This window comes from Acomys minous, assembly GCF_964271855.1.
Source record: "Acomys minous genome assembly, chromosome: 1".
NCBI lineage: Eukaryota > Metazoa > Chordata > Mammalia > Rodentia > Muridae > Acomys > Acomys minous.
In genome coordinates this window covers 23,990,378-24,008,442 of record NC_140483.1, presented here as the reverse complement: position 1 = coordinate 24,008,442, position 18,065 = coordinate 23,990,378, and the positions used below count along the sequence as shown (strand labels likewise).

The window sequence follows — 18,065 nt, the reverse complement described above, 5'->3', positions numbered from 1 at the left end:
GAGTACGTGGCGAGGCATATGGAGGCCAAGAGGCAGATGACTCTTTTCATCCTGGTGTAGTGTGCCTGAGAGAAGATAGACCTTGTATCTCTGACTGTAGTGCTACAAATTGGCCAGCAGAGGGCAGTCACAAGTGCTGCATACATTTACCAATCAACTCCCAATAATGTATCTTTTTATTCCAAATAATGTACCAATCATAGTCTTACTTCTAGAGTTAGAATATTCGAGGAAGCATCCATGATTATACACACACACACACACACACACGCACACGCACACGCACACACACATAAACCCTTTCATTCGGTGCTTATCGGTGGGAAACATGGGCTAAACCTGGTCAAAAAACAATGATTATGCAGTTAAAGCTAACTTGGCAGAAGCAGAATCGTATTACAAATGCTGTGCTCAGTGATTCACACATGTTAGCACATTTAATTTCACAAAAGTCTGAGAACTTAACCATTTCATTATTCCCAACTTCCAAGCCAGCAAAAGTTAACATCAGATGATTTGAGTAACTTGCAGAGCCTGGAATCAAGGGCGATGTATCTTACTCAGTGTGTTATATAAATCTTCCTCTCCTCCACCCTCATCAGCACAATTTCCAACTGCTACCACAACACTCTCTTCAGCTGAGCCCTACTTGATGTTACAGGGCTCTGGAGCTGGCCTCACTCACAGAGAATTTCTAGAGAAACGACAAAAGCAAAAAGAAATGCAAATGGAGAGATAGCACAGAGTTAGGTATTTCTGGACATTCAATATAGTACTTGGATATTTGTGGGTTTCGTAAGTTACAAGACTGGGCTTTCTTAGCTGTGACTCTATGATGCTTAATTGTTACTCTTGGCCATGCATGTCACCTCTTTGCTGTCTCTATGCATAAATTAAGAGAGTATGTTTGCAATATTAAAAGCCTGTCTGATTACAATGTGAACACATCATGGTGCTTTAAGGCTTTGCTTATGATTGGCACTGACTTGGAGACAAATGTTAACAGATTGGTAAGAAAAAAAATCAAGATAATTTTAGCTCACGTTGACAAATACTATTGAATATTTGCTAGGTTGCCAAGCAACTGTGCCAGGCACAAAGCTTAAAAGGATTTAAGACTCAACTTCTACCTTTAAAGGGCACTTCTATACAGCCTAGAAAACAGGCACAAATCAATAGCCATAACGCAATATGAAAAACCCTATCTTAAAAGTGCATGTGGAGTGCCACAGTGACATAGGAAGAACAGTCTGGGGTTTCCCAGTATGCAATTGGTCCTGTGAATTAGTATTTAAGATTAGGATTTTAGGGCTGGTAAGATGGCTCATCAGTTAAATGTATTTTCAACATAATCCTAATAACCTGAGTTCAATATCTAGAAAACACAATAAGCTTAATGCTGTGGCTCACATCTGTAATCCTGGTGTACTCCTATGATATAAATAGTACATATACACACAATTAGATAGAAGGTAGATGAATAGATGATAGATAGATAGATAGATAGATATACAATTTCCATAGTCTATTTAAAGTATAGAATCATGAAGATTTGCTTCAAATATGGATTTTAAAACTGAATGAAAACCATCCTATGATCTGATGGAAGACTATCCAGAATTATGGCCACATCTGCTCACTAAAATGGTGCCGTTCAAGGACTATTAACTCTCTGGTCCATCTAATGGAAATCAGTCTCCTCTAGGAAGGTTGATGCAAGCAGGAGACTGTACCAGCTACAGGGGGACAGTGAGCAAAGATTTAGAACAACGAAACAAAAACAGCTTGATTTTATGGTTGGAAATGGCTTTCAAAGACATCTAACTTTACTCTGTCATTTTATAGAAAAAAGACAGAGATCTGGCAGTAAATAAATAAATAAATAAATAAATAAATAAAACAAAAATTGTTCAAATGTAATGTATCTAGTTGACGACCAGAGCCAGGGCCCTCAGGAGACTGAGTTGGGAATTACACTTGGGAATTCTGGAGGCATTCCAGGCTGTATTAAGATATTTAAACTTCCAGTCATTCGGCTTTTGCCCCTGCAAAACAGGAACACGTCATATGTAAATAGAAAATAAGATTCAGAAAGAGATAATGCAAATTAATTGGTGTCTTTTAAACACTAATGGTTGGCCATGAGTGGGCTGTTTTCTACTTTCATGTTCTTTCTGTTGCAACGACAATGAAGGAAGCAGATGAGGTTCTCTGCATTTTTCCTTCTACTGATGCAGAAAGATATCACAGTTTTCAATTCGTGTGCTCATGTGTCACTCTTGTCTCCTGACGTTTATCCCTTCAGGGCCAAGGAGATCAAGTTGAAGTTGGGAATTCTCCTTCAGAAGCCAGACGCTGCCGGTGACCTTGTCATTCCGTATAACGAGAAGCCGGAGAAGCCTGCCAAGACCTACAAGTGAGTCATGAATATGGATTCCGCCCCTTTCCTCCAGACGATGGCTGCTCTTCAAGTGTGTAGCCCTGACATTCATCTGCGGAGCTACCCCCTTCCGTTAGTCACTGAAGACCATTTGAGTCCTCAGAGAGTTGGTCCAAAAATAGTATATATCTTAACACTTCCATGCCTAGATCAGAACGTTCTATTGTTGCTACAGAATTAGGAGAAATGAAGTCTTGCCTCGTCTTTGGAAAGATGAGGTGTACTTTATAAAAATGGCACCAGCCACTCAGTTATTCACTGTAAGGTCAAAACATCTGATAATTAATTGGCTTGGGTCAAGTAACCCTGATCCAATTAATTATGAGCCCTGCACACTCGCCATAAAATAGTAGCCAAGGTCTTGTCCTTGGGAGATAAATGTGAGCAAGTTCGTTCTGATGAATAGGCAGATAGATAACTTAGGACTCAATAGTTTCTTCTTCTTTTAATGTATATTTGTATTATAATTTATTTACATTACATCTCGATTGTAATCCTCTCGCTCTTATCTTCCTGTTCCCACCCACTCCCCCTCTTCCACTCTATTCTTCCCTAGACCTCTGACCTGTGGTCCCCTCCCCCCCCCCCATCTGACCCACAGGGCCTCTCCACCAAGGGGCAGTGTTCAATTTGCATAGGCACCAGAGTTCATGTCAGAGGCAGGCCCCAGCTCCTCCCCACTTCTCGATGTGGAGAATGAATTGTTCATCTGCTACATCCGAACAGGGGTCTAAGTCCTCTGCTTGCAATGTCCTTAGTTGTTGCATCAGTTTGTGCAGGCCCCCCCCCCCCCCGGGTCCAGATCTGCCAGCCTTGCGTACAACTCGCAGCCCTTAACCACGAGTCCGGCTTTGAGTCTCAGGATCTGTCCTGATCCCCTGCTGGGTGGAGTCTCCCAGGGCAATAGTTTCTTCATAAATATACTAGATTCTCTTCAAGGTCCACGGAAGACAAGAACCGCTACTTCCGGGAGGCGTGAAGGCTTGCCTTGCTGTTTCCACCTAATGCACCCCCAAGCATTGTTTTCCCAGGTCATAAGAAAAACATATTCCCAGTGGTCCTCCATCTCTCAACATCCACTGGGTACATCATCCCCGCTCCCACCCACTAGCACGAGCAAAGCAGGGAAGTATGACTCCCAAGAGTCCAGTCCAGAGGCTGTGCCCGTGAGTCCACCTACTTTAACTCAGTAACACCGTCTACACCGTCATCACTGTCCATCGTCTTCCATTAGCTCCCTAGACCCTTACTGTCTAGACAGATGCACTCAATCCTCTCTTTAGAGCAGAGGTAGCAGAGAAATGAAGAAGGGAAGCTGAAAAGGCAAAGAGATAGGGACTCCTTCATTCTGCTCCCTAAAAGCTTCAGGATCACAGACGTGTGGGGCAAGTACCGGAGTCTCTTTTAACTTCCATTTCTCTTTTTTAATTTAGTATTTGTATAAATTGGCCAACCTATCCTTTGTCCAAATGACCTTCAGCTTAATATAGTTGATTGGCTGGGAGATACAGAATTGGGTTATTCTGTTTTAAAGTCGTTTTTCATCATCCTAAGTGGGTATTTCCATTTTCCTCCTTTTATTACTTCAAAGTGTCCACAAACCGGAAGTGAGGCATAATTGAATTTTCTACATTTAAAAAAGGAGAAGCTAATTCACTGTGAATCAGCAGGGTGCCTGTCCTGGTAGAGAGCAAGAACCACAGTGCATAGCCAGCAGGTCAAAAGGTCTGTTTTGAAGCAAGCAATGTAGTAATTATTGATCTGTTGGGATTAACATTTCAAATGTAGCACTCTATTTCCTGCCTTGACTGTCTGCTCCAAAGTGCCACAGGGACACTTGAACTACAAGTCTCTCAGGGAGTCAAGAGAGAAATGGTTGGAGAAAGCCTGGTGCTGAAATTTACTGGCTTACTGACTCTTCTTGTCTTTCATTCCCTCCCTTTCTTCTCCCCAGAACATTATTTGTTTCTGGGAAAGACAACAGCCCACCCCATCTCCAGGGGATGCTTGTATGCAGCCTGTTTTCAACAGTAAAACTGAAGAAGTGCTCCTTGCTAACACCCATGCTTTATTCAACCGTTTCACTTTGGGTGGATTTCTGTGCATTTGGCCTTCAGAGAATGACCTTGCTCTGCATGAGCTCAGCCAAACTCATTTCTTAACTTACACATTTCTCTGTGTTTTTTTAAACCCGTATTTTCTGCGGAGAAAATAGACCTCTTGATTGAAGGTATGTATTTTTAGCTTCTCTCATCTTCTTTGGGCAGTTGCTTTGAAGAAGTACTTTCTATTTTTTAATATATTTTAACTTCTCATCTGATTTCAAAAAAATTGAGCCCCTGGAACAAAATGGAAAATAATCTGTCTGTATTTTTATACCAAATCCCAACTTCTCTTATCATTTTGGTACTCAAGAATTGGCCCAGTGGTTTCTCCCATTAGGAGAAAACAAGTATTATTATTGTGTACTGGAAAAAAACTCTCTTCCTGATCCTTTTGGCTCCTATACCTTACTCTTTCCTGTCATTGGCTTGCTTGCAGACTTTCATCTCCTCTGCAAGTCTTACATCCTTGATGAAGGTAGTTTGTAAGGCTGGGTGTCCATGCTATCTGTAGAGAGGGCCTGTTTTGTCATTGTTTCCTCTTCATCGGAACTCTCTTCTTTAACTCATGGTCCTGTGTTCTCCCTCTCCCTCTCCTGTCCACCTCTGCATTCACAAAGTCTCTGCTGTAGGTCTTCAGAATGAATAATAACCAAAATTGTAAGCTGTATACATTGAGTTTGTAATAATAACATGGCTTGCAATACACAGAAAATGTCAAGGGCAGATACTCTTTCAATCAGGTTTTTAAAAAAATTTTACTTTAAATGTCCCTCCTTGACATCTGTTATCAATTTTTTTCTTTTTTTTCCTCAGTAAAAAAAAATTTTCTCCTTTATTAATTTATTCTTGTTACATCTCAATGGTTATCCCATCCCTTGTATCCTCCCATTCTTCCCTCCCTCCCTCCTTCTTTCCCCTTATTCACCTCCCCTATGACTGTTCCTGAGGGGGATTACCTCCCCCTGTATATGCTCATAGGGTATCAAGTCTCTTCTTGGTAACCTGCTGTCCTTCCTCTGAGTGCCACCAGGTCTCCCCCTCCAGGGGACATGGTCAAAGTTGAGGCACCAGAGTATGTGAGAAAGTAATATCCAACTCTCCACTCTACTGTGGAGACTGTTCTGAAAATGTAAACAACCAGATGAAAGCTGTTATCAATTTTTAACTGAATGTGTTGATCTTACTGTGTCTACCACTCTAAAACCCCAAAATGACCTCCACACATAGCTAGCCCGAACCCTGGCTGATGACAAATAGTCAAAGCAAGTTATTTTGCATGTTCCTGCATCTAGCTAACTGCAGACTGAACCTTGAAAGGAAGTATGTACAATCTTATGGACACAAAGGAGTGGCATTTCAAAAGTTTATAATCTACTCATCTATCAAGAGTGCCATTAGCCGTGGGGTCAGACTCAGTATATGGGCATGCTTGAGCCTGTTTGTGCTCTGTAGGACAGGAAGGAAGAATAAGGGAAACTCCTTCTCATAAATGACACCAACAAACCCAAGATGTGTTTTCCTTGTCAAAGGCATGAACATGGGAAAACACGATCAAGGTTAAGTATATACTAGACACTATGCAGATTACCAATCAAACCAAAGCCAAAGGGAAACTAAACCTATAAAATACAGCCATCGGTGCTCAGCCAACTTAGAATTTCCCCCAAAGCTACAGATAACATTGGCAAGTGTTGCCCATCAGGCAGAGCAATGGCTCATGGGTCTGTTGTCAAATCTAAGTATTGACTCATCTGTGGCTTTCTCTGTGGCTTTCAACAAAGCTAACTCTGGATAAAGTGAGCCAGACTTTGTTTGCCTTTCAATTTGCCGCCTCTCTAAAAGATGTGCTACACATTTTTCTCATGACCCCTCAAGTCCATAAACATGGATTGAGTCCTTATCCAGTTGCCAACAGTGAAATGGAAACTCAAGATAGGTTACAGACGTGAAGGAACATCTTGGCATGTTTTGATGTCCGTATGCAGGTCAAAAAGTGAACGTATATCTTTGGTCTTTGCAACCAACCTCGCTTAGTACTTCAGATGGATGCTGTGGGCATAGGGAAGAATGGAAAATTCTCTAGGAAAAACGCACACAGTGTCTGCAGGGGTTGCGTACACTACCGCCATCTGAAAGATCTGTTAACAGAGGGGAAAGCTCTTGTTTCCAAACCCATGTGGTCACTTCCTGAGTCAGGTGGCATTTACGCTGGGCATTATAAAACTAACCAGTCCTATAAATGTTTATCTTCTCTTTCATCCATGTTACCTTCCTTCTCAGCCCTCACACCCACACACACAGAGGAGACTCTGTGCTCGCCCTCTGTGGTCAGCAGTGACCTTGCCAACCGGGATGTTCATTGGCCACTTAGATCCATCTTGTTTCCAAAGAAGTCTCACTTAATGAGGGCTGGCAAATTCTGAGAACCAGGACAGGATGAACCTATTGCCTCCTAGATTGGTAATCAGAACACTGGGCTACAGGCTGTGGGGGTAGGGGGCAATGCGTGCTGCTCAACTAAGCCCTTAAATCAATTTGGACTAATTCCACCCCCAGGCAGGCCTGGCACATGTCCCTTTCAGGAATTTAATCTTGTTCGTGATGTGCTGCTGATAGTGACCATTACTTGGCTTTATAACATGACCATTTGGGGCAAATTACATCAGGTAGCATGTTTAAGTCAGGGATACTTGCTCGTGGCATTGTTTCTTTCCGTGTGCCTTTATGCTCACCAGAAAAACAAGGGCAGGAAAAGCTATTTCATTTCGTGAGGATATTTATAACATCAGAAGGCTCAGGGAGTGAGGCAGGCCTGCCCTTTACTCTGAGTTAGTTTCTCTTGTTCCATTGTGTAATATGGTAACATGTGTAATATGCTCTTGAATTTGAGAACACCTGAGTTTGGTGGTGGTTGGCTATGTGTAAAGCACTGAATCCACTGTAAACATGAAGCAACATAGAGTAGCCAATGAGTTATTGGCCATATGAATATGAAAATGTCATTTTATTTTTATCAATGAAATGGATGAAAAAGATATAGGTTCATCCTTGTAAGCCATGTTCATGCCATTTCTCTTCTCTCTGTTTCTCTATACTAGCCAGGTGAAAAGGGAAGAGAGAAGGTAGTCCACTTGTTAGAAATACATTTGTAAGAAACTCTTATGTTTTTGATCGGATATTTATGTGTCCAGTGAGGAAGACAGAACCCATATCAGTTTATTTCACAAGACTTATTTGCCTTGTAGTTGTTGTTAAGTTTGGCTTTCAAAGAGAGAAAACATAAATTTGAAAAATAAAATCAGGACTTATTGACACATGCCCTATAAAGCAAGGTTAGAGGGTGGTCACAACACTTGAGCTGAAAGACCATCCTGGATTCCTTACAGAGATAAAATGAGGATGCATGTGCCTGCCAAATTAAATATAGATTGAAAATTGTCTCAGAAGCGTCAGTTAATGTTAATGATTTAAATGCTCAATGATATTATTTCATAAAAACGAGAAACAAGAATATTCCTGAGTTGTCCGGAAGAATTACTAAACAACCTGAGACCTTGGCAGAAACACTTCAGCATCTTCATCTCAAAAGTGTCTTGCTAGTCTGCCTCAATTAGATGGTAAAGACCAGATGTGCTGATTCGAGGGTCTAAGCACCATGAACCCAGGAAGATCAAATCAGCCGTTTTCCCTCAGACTACAACAGCTCACCTTTGTGCATTCTGATGTGAGAGGAGCTTTGGTAGTTATGACGAAATACAGCTGTGGAGTTTCAGTGGATGCAAATGTTAAAGTAAGAGTAGTCAGTCATATCATCATCATCATCATCATCATCTTCTTCTTCTTCACCATCACTTCCCTCTTAGCTGTTAACCTTCTTTGGAATTAACGTCTCCAACATTTATGTTCAACATTCAGACTCAGGAAACACCACCTGCTTTTCTTCTGAGAAAAAGAAATAAATAAATCTCCACTCCATCTTAACTGGGAAGGAAATAAGTAAATAAATAAATGTAGATTTTATTTTATTTTTCTATCCTACTTCCAATACAGGAAAAAATGAAGCTGGCTGCCTTCTATTAGCCTTAGTGAGATGACTTTGGCATTGGGATGTAGAACCAAATATCATTTGGCTGATTAAGTTGGTGACTAATGTGTGGCGTGGTGCAACACAGAATATTAGTTTACCCTCTGTGCAGGGACAGTTGGATTTCATTAACCTATATTTGAAATAATGATAACCTTTGGACTTACTCTTAGGGACTATAAAAGACTATTAGACATAGCCTCAGGACGGACAGACTTTATTCCCCGCCCTTCCCCAAACCTGCCTAGTCAGATTGTTCAGAAAGCAGTAAGACTGTACAGCAGATATCACCAAACCAGCTAATAAGACCAAACTGTGAGAAACGAAGCCACCTGTCCATATCCCAAAGGCCAATCACCGGTTGTGTCATTTTCACCTAAGAAAACCAGAGTCGTCATTGTCACGCATGTGGTTAACTTCCTTCTTATACTGTCACCCTTCTCTGTCCTTGCTTTAGGCCCTCGCTGGATGAGGCCCTGCAGTGGCGCCAGTCCCTGGACAAGCTTCTCCAGAGCAACTGTAAGTTCATGTGGCTAGGGACAGACAAAGCACCTTTGTTCTGCTCAGACCCTGCTCCACAAGGGACGGGAAGCCTGGGGATGGAATTTAGCACTTGGCTAGAAGGGAAAGTCACCGTGGGAGAAGGCGAGGACAGCCGTTTGAGGCTCTGCCCTTGTTTGCTTATCTAAGCCACATGACATACCTTGCTGGTTGAGACAGGGTGTCACGCAGTCCAGGCTGGCCCTCACACTCACAGTGTACCCGAGGGTGACCTGGAACTCCTGAACTTCCTGCCTCCACCTCTCAGTTGCTGGGATTGCAAATGGGCATCACCCTCCCTGGTTCTTGTATGCTTCTTCATGTCCTCGTACTTGAGCCAGATGGACCACCTCGCCTATTTCGCCTTAGAGATAGAGAAGGACTAGATCTAGTGTTGAAAATGTCTCTGAACAAAGCCACAGACATCTTAGCTCAAGCTGCTATCAGCTGCTCTTTGGGGCATGATGGATGGTTATCTCCACCCCTTGGCCGACCCTCTCCACACCCTGTTTTCTCTTTGTTAGCCTACGTTTTTGAGATACAACAAAGATGCACACTCTTTTCAAGCTGAGACAAAGGCTTACAGTACCAAGTTCAAATTTCCAGTGTTCAAGACTTACTGTATTTAGCCACGTGACTGGTCTTCAGAAACATTGAACCCGTCTCTGTTTATGTGGGGTTTCTCCATGTAAACTCTTTGATGGACATACCTTGCTCTCAGATCTTTATCTGCTGAAGTTTTCTTTCTTGAAATGCTAACTCAAATGCCAAATGCCTAGTGTTCCTTGGCCATTTACAAGGAACCTGGCACTCTAAAGTTCCAAAGCCATTGGTCTGTTATTACTGTCTGCCTGTCTCTTCATTATTATATTTCTATCACTGTCTCTCCTCTCTGATTCTATGATACTTTCTTCCTTATGTCTCTCTTCATATCTTTTTATAAAAGATATCTTTTATATCCTATATCTTTCTATGCCTCTGCTCTTTGTATCCCCAGTCATTTCCAAGGTGGAAATGTAGGCAAGACTTGTATGCCCAGACAGTTAAACATCATCAGCCTGGAGAAGCAATGTCACCCGTTACCTGCATATCAGCCATGGATCATGGATAAATGTAAATCAAGCTATGGTTATTCAATATCTCTTATAAGGTATTCTATTTTGAATCTGCTGAAACTAGTCATCTCTAATTAGAAATAACTTATATTAGATGTGATTGATGAAAGACAAGTAAGAAAGACAGATACATTAAAAAGCACACTACTCCAAACATGATGATCCCATTTTGCATGTTTTGACTTGAGAAATTTAAGCCATTTAAAGTTGAGCACGGTAGCTCGTACTTGTAATTCAAGAGCTTAAGAGGCTGAGACAAATGAATTGCCAAGAGTTTAAGGCCAGCTTGGGCCATATGGTGAGTTCTGGGTCCATCAAACAAAACAACAGTAACTTCCCCCATCCCCAGTAACAAAACATACTTAGTGGGGTAGGGGTAGCATTTTTGCTGATTCAGAAGGAACATTTGGAATTCTTTGTGTTAATGTAGCCTCTCAGAGTTGATACGGTTACCAAAGAAGTCAGTAAATCAAAATTTTCTTAAGTAAAAATAAACCCTATACAAGCTACTGTTCAATTTTTTTCTCAATGTCAGGTATCTACTTACTCAAATTCATTTTTAAGTTTTGTATTAGTAATGCATGTGTATGTGCATGCGCATGTGTGTATGCATGCATGACTGTGTGTGTGTGTGTGTGTGTGTGTGTGTGTATGAACATTCACATGTATGTGGAGATCAGAGGGCAACTTTCAAGAGTTGGTTCTCTTTATTCACTGGGTGTTACGGAGCCAAACTCAGGGCATGAGGATTGCACAGCAAATGCCTTTACCAACTGAGCCATCTCACTGGCCTTAAATGATTTTTAATCATTTGGAGATCTTTGACTTTGTTCTTAAAATACATCAAATTCATTACAGGCTTTGCCTTCAATTCTAAAACAGGAGCCATCTGTTTTCATTTGCTAGGTCTATAAGGCACATAACAATTATGTTGATCTTTTAAAAAAAACAAAAATAGCTCGCATGTGGGAGCTTACATAACTGCATCCTAGCATCTTCAGGGACATTGGTTTTCCCACATGAGCATTTTTAAGAGCAACCAGGGACAAAGCCCAGTCTGTGGAAGCACAGTTTTTATTTGGGTTCTCTTTTCCCAAGAGTTGCAAAAGGTCAAAGCATTTCCTCGTACATGACCATGGGCCAGACTGTCCCTTGAGGCACGAAGCAACTGACTTCAGGCTTGTCCTTTGGGTCCCGTCTTCACAGTCTGCTTTGGCTTCTCTTTCGTTGCTTTCTGGTTTTCTTCCATCTATGTAGTGGCCCACATTCTCAACATCTCACTGATGCACAGCCATGAATTTCACTTATGAGAATGATAATAAAATGAGGAATATAAAAGAGACCCTCTTTATTCATATATGTTATACATTATTCTAAGTGATTTGAATATATTGCTCTATTTAATGATTACAATAATCTTGAGGCTTAGGCCCAACAACCATCTCTAGTTTTCAGAAAAAGAATCCATTATTCAGAGAGCTAGGTAGTTTGCCTATGACATAAAACATAACAACAGTAATGAAATTGGGGCATTAAAGTTCTGCCACGTGTGGATGGTGCACAGCTTTAATCCCAGCACTCAGGAGGCAGAGATAGGCATATCTTTGAGTTCGAGGCCAGCCTGGTCTTCAGAAAGAGTTCCAGGACAGCCAAGGCTACACAGAGAAGCCCTGTCTCGAAAAAAAGAGTTCATCTTCTTTGGTCCTGTGCATTGAAGAAATATGCTGATTTCACAGTTCGTTGAGATCCAGTATTAAGTATTAAGTGCATATACCTGAGGAGAGAGATAGGAAGGGTGAAATGAAGATAAGGAAAATTCATATAGTTAAAAATCTCATGGAAAAAAGTGGCAGAACTAGCAGATAGTCCCAATGGGGGCAAATAATGTCTTCCTTTCATTAACAAAAATCCTCAAGAATGAATAAGTGACAGTTGGGTAAAGATAATATCAAGGTGAATTAACATTTGTGTTGGGCTTGTAATAGTGACAAATAGTAATTTTTAATTTGTTATAAATAATGATGAAGAAAGCCAGTGAGTACTGAACTTCGTGAAAACTATGCTTGGCCCCATATGAAAGCCCTGTGTGAACTATTTGGTCCTTACCACAGCACTGTCATGTATTACCTTCATTTAACATATATAGTGGTAGAGGCTCCAAAAGGACAAATGTCGTGTCTGTGTTATTTTATAATAAGATGGTCCAGAATTCAGCACTCAGCAATCTTGACTCTAAAGCCCAAGCTCTGATCCAATAAGTTATATCATGGTTCTTATAAATTTGCTAATGCCATTTCCATCTCCTTCCCCATCCTACCTCCACTGAAGCATTTGTACTAATCTCATTTCAATACAATCTGACCTGGATTCTTGGATCTGTTTAATGCTCCTTTTATCCTCAAAGTGGTTTTACATGTGGTTTCCTCACCTCAACATGCACATATAAGCTCATTATTCTGATTTGCTTAATGTCAAAGCTTGCAATCAATCATTAGGCCCAGCTCTGAGATTACAATGTATAAGCGCCATATGATGTATGGGTACCACAGTCGCACAATGCTATGGCTAGTCACTAGATGGACATCTTCAGAGCCCTGGGTGGTGAGTGGGTAATGCCTGGGTGTGCTGAGAGCCATTTGGAGGCTCCATGCTGGCTCATACAAGCCCCATAATGCTTTCTTGGGGTTGTGTGCTAAATTTCTGTGGTTCCCCAGGTAAAAGTAGTGGAGAAAAAAAAAAGATGTGTGCCCATGTAGAATAGAGATATTTGGCCTGAAGTATTTTCAATTTTTGATTAAAAAAAAAAACACACACACATGGGTGATGAGAATTCAACAGAAAAAGCCTCTGATGAAAGGACCAATAGAAAACCAGAGTCTAAGGAGTACAAAGTTGACTAGAAGTGACTGTGCAGGCCACTACTAAGGGAATTCTTAGACAGTGCTCGGAAGCCAGGTGAAGAAAAGGTAGCTTTAAATGTGCTGTACTCCCCAGAACAGTACAGCACAAAACTATTTTATGTGTTTTGGTTTACGTTGCATACATTGGCAAAAAGCCTTGAAATAGTATTGTGAAATTCACCTGTTAATGTTAATATATATATATATATATATATATATATATATATATATATATATAGTTTTGTTTGTTTTTCAGTTTCTCTCTTAATCCAGTTATCACACAAATACTCAAGACTTTTATATTTGTGTAATAATAAGCTTCACAACACAATAACTGAGCAGGTCTTACTTTATTCTTGTTCCCCTCCCAGCATATATCTGAGATGTACTTGCACTTTGTAGCTTTTTCTGCTTCAGCTGCTCTCCTAGTGTCACCTGGACCTCTCCTGTGGCTTCATCCCTTACTTCCTCCTTTAACTCCTCCTCCCCTCGCTGGCAGGAAGTCCAGCCCTAGTCTCTCCCCTGCTCAGCGATTGGCTGTAGGCTGCTTTAATGGCATCTTAGGGGACAATTGGGGAGCAGTGGCTACACAATATTGAACAGGAGATTTTCAGAAAAATGATTGAAACTAGATATGGGGGGATGTGCAGAAATCAGCATTTGAATTACACAATAATCTTATGCCTATCATCACCAGAGCAATAAAACCGGTATTCAGAATGTGGGTGTCTGGACTGGAAAGCTGGTTCACAAATTTATTTCTTGCTGTTAAGGTCACTAAGGAGTCCTCAAATCTGAAACGACAGTGTTTGGGAGGACTGATCTTTATCTCAAAATTTTACAAAGAAGTGGAAAAGGTGACTCAGAGTGTCTGATTGGGGCTGTGGGACTGTAGAGTTGTTGAGGGGCGAGTTTGCCACAGGTATATTCTATGGAATTCCTTTCTCCTCTGCAGTCTGAGATCTGGTTACGTATAACCAGATCTCACACATACACACACACACAAACACACACACACACACACACACACACACACACATACACACACACACACACACACACACACACACACACACACACACATACACACACACACACACACACACACACACACACACACACACACACGCTTTTAAGACATTATTTCCTGGTAGCTAAAAAGTGACTTGAGAGTTTTCCATTTCAGTAGAGAGGATATTACACATTTGTTTAAAAAACAATGAAACATTTATCCATGCCAAGGATAAAATTGGGTCTTTTTTCTTTTAACATGTATGCTGACCAATTATCATTAAATTACAACTAGTGATACAGTAGAAACTGCAGTGGGGATAGGAGGAAGAAACACGCCTGATTTTATCAAACGGTTTTTAAGTAATTCAACTAGCCAGCCAGGTTCCTAGAGAAAACGGATGTTCAAGCCTACCCTTGTTCCCAGATGTTTGTAGTATTGATCGATGAAAGTGTCCCAGAAGTGCAGAGGAAGGACCAAATTGCAAAGTGCCTTGCTTGGGTCCTGGAATCAATACTGAACCTAATCCCAGTTAATTTCCCACCTGGCCATTCTTTTTCTTCAGAATGGAGTATGGCTGCCGGGAACAACATGGGCAGCATGGGAGGAATAAACACTTATTAGGAAGACAGCTCAGGGATTAAGTGCTGCCTCATAATATAAGTAAAAGGACAAGAATTTGAATCTCCAGAATCCACATAGCTACCAAGTGGGAGTGATGAGCCACTTGTAATTCTAACCTCAGAAGGCAGAGACAGCGGATCCCTGAGAAGCTGGCCGGTGAGATTAGCCTTATCAACAAGCTCTGAGTGTGATTGAGGGTTCCTATCTTAAAGAAGAAGAAGGCAGAAGAACAATGGAGATTCCAGACAGTAACCGTGGGCCTCCACATGTGTGCATATACATGTGCATCCAGATCCAAGAACAACATGTATACACACACATGATAACGGACACACACACATATACACATGCACATACATATACTACACACACACACACACACACACACACACACACATTTTAAAAATAGCCCTGTATCTCTAGCTTTATTGTCACATATATTTTGTGTAATTCATGTAATAATCAATGACCAATAAATGAAAATTTACAGTCTACCGACAAGAGATCAACAAGTGTTTGGGGAAAAGAGATATGTATTGAAATTGGGCTAAAAAGAAAAAGAATATAGAATGTGAATGTAAACAGAAATGATGGATTGTGGACATGTCCTGGTGGAGGCAAGTAAGGGGAAGCTTGCACCTGAAGTTGATGTCACTCATTTCTGTCTTCTGTCATCAGAGGCAAATGGCACACCAGGCCATGGCACACCAGGCCATGCTGCTGAGGCTGTGACTTTGACAGAGCCTGTGGGAACTAGAATTGTTTCCTCCTTCCTTAGAAACTTCCATTTTCCTCTGTAGTAGTATGACTCTCTTCTAACAGATACAGTTGTTAGGATTTTGGTTGGGACAGTGTTATGTATAGTGTGTATATACACGTGCACATGTGCACTTGCTTTACTAAGAGATGCTTAGTAAAATAGTATAAACTTAGGTTTTTGTTTTTTATCTTTTTTTAATCTCCAATACCTTGTTAAATCCTCTTAGTGAACTCTCTCCATCTACCACTTGGAAGGTACCAGAAGACTGGGGAGGAAATAAAAGAGGATAAGACCCAGGAACTATGTATGGACACAATAAGCAACTACATCTGTATACAGACTCACGGTTGTTATATTGCAGTCTGTATATTCAAACATGGATGTAAAATTAACTGGTATGCATAATAACCACCTGTATGTGGCAACTTCATCAGGTCCCTTTGTTCAGGCATCAGCCTGACTACTACTATTTCACCTTCCTTCAGCCTGAACTGAGGTTAGATTCCTGCTGTGACCCCATTGCTGCTCTTCCCAGGTTTCTCTTCATTGTACAGATGTGCAACGTGTCTCTTCAGTTTTGTTTGTTTGTTTGTTTTCTTTCTACTTCCCTTGGGAATCTCTAAACTTTGCTAGGGAACCAAGCTTATTTTATTTACCATAGTGTCATATAATATTTACTCAAAATTCACCTGTGAAAAGAAGAAAAAAGATAATAGTTTCTGACAGTCATTATAAATATTACTTATTTTGATAAACCAGTTTTTAAATATGTTCTTGGGGCTAGGACTATAGCTCTGTGATAGAGTGCTTTCTTATGTAACATGCACTAGGCTTTTAAACTCAATTTTCACTACTAAAAGGAAGTGTTTTTCAGATTGATATATGTCCTGAATGTCTTCAGTATTGATGAGAACCCTCAGTGTCGGTCATAAGCATTTGCCACCTGAATGTACACTGTGTTCACTTGTGTAGAAGACAGTGAGGTAAAGCACCTTGTCCAGTGTCAGAGTCTATGACGTGCAGAGATGTTCTCTGTTGTCTCTGGTTCTGTCCCAGCCTGCCTCCATCTGAATGAAGGGTTAAGGACAGATGAGGATGAACTCAAAGTCCGTGCATGGGACGGCATCATCGTACTGTCTCAAGCATCTCTGTTCTAGCCTTATGGTTTCCTCTCAACTCAAGTGCAGGAGAGAATAGACAGCTCCTAGTGGACATTTTCCTGTTCCAAGAAACAGAATCACACATCTCTTGAAAAGTGGTTTAGGATAACAGACAAATGTGTGAGACTGCAGAATCAGATAACCTGGTTTTAAGTCTTGGCTCTGTAGGGACTTGCTAAGCAGTCCCTAGACTTCTGGGACCTTATTTACAAAATAAGTCACTTACTGCACCTGCTCTTTGGGTGTATAATGAGAATTAAGTGAGTTTCCATTTATAAGATATTTACACCAATGGCAGAATGTACTGGAAGTAAGATTGGGCTATTCAGCCAGATATAGACTTTGTCAAATCAATTCATGAAATCCCCCTACTGACTTTTTACTTGCTAGATGGACTTGCCATCTTCAAAAGTTTCCTGAAGTCTGAGTTCAGCGAGGAGAATCTTGAGTTTTGGATTGCCTGTGAGGATTACAAGAAGATCAAGTCCCCAGTGAAAATGATGGAGAAGGCAAAGCAGATTTATGAAGAATTCATCCAGACTGAGGCCCCTAAAGAGGTTGGTACTGGTGGGCAGGTGGCTGAGTTGAGTCATTTAAGACCCAGATCTGCACATTCCCAAGCATGGCTTCATGAGATGCAGGCATGACATTTAGAGCTAAAAGCTCCTTGTACTTGTGATTAGAATGCTCAGTAAGCACCTACTGAATACAAAGGCAGTGTGATAGGGTCGAGTACCTCACTTAAATGCTGTACTGACAACTGTGTGACCAATGGCTAGTGGAGCCTCACTTCCGATCCATGCAACCAACATGAAGTAGGAAGGAAGCCAATGTAAGATATGGAATAAAATGTGGGGGGTCTATACTCTTCCCTTTGAAAATTAAGAATGACTGCAACTGTTTTGTAAAGTTTTGAGAATTAAATTAAACAAACAGTGGGTGTGAAAACACACATGAGTGCTGGAACTAATCGATGCCACTGAGTCCCCTGTCTCTAGCATTTGAGGCTTGTCCTTTGTTGAGGCAGCATGACTTCCATTCATGAAAACCAAAACAATCCAAGACAACAGTACAAAAGGTGCCACTCATTGGCTGCCAAAGACGAGATATTTTCAGCGTTCAAGAAATCTGTCTTGAAAGTTGGTCTGCTCGCATCTTTGCTATCAATGAACCCAAACTAATAAGCTTGTTGAAATATCCAGGATGGCCACAGTCAGACCTGTCCAGCTGATGAGATCCTGTAATCCTACATGGCTCTCTTGAATCCAATGTGGACATTAAATTGTCATCAAGGTTTCAAGTCAAGCACATAGGTGATTGAGCGA

At 41.0% G+C, this 18,065-nt stretch overlaps 1 protein-coding gene across 1 annotated transcript in view; it reads left to right on the top strand.

Annotated features, from left to right (window-relative positions):
* Positions 1–18,065, top strand: part of RGS5 (regulator of G protein signaling 5) — a 37,545-nt gene that overhangs the window by 15,135 nt on the left and 4,345 nt on the right. The window contains exons 2-4 of the mRNA XM_084763797.1: positions 2,306–2,416; positions 9,087–9,148; positions 17,131–17,297. Of these exons, the coding sequence (XP_084619923.1) occupies positions 2,306–2,416; positions 9,087–9,148; positions 17,131–17,297 (340 nt within the window). The remainder of the gene's footprint in view (positions 1–2,305; positions 2,417–9,086; positions 9,149–17,130; positions 17,298–18,065) is intronic.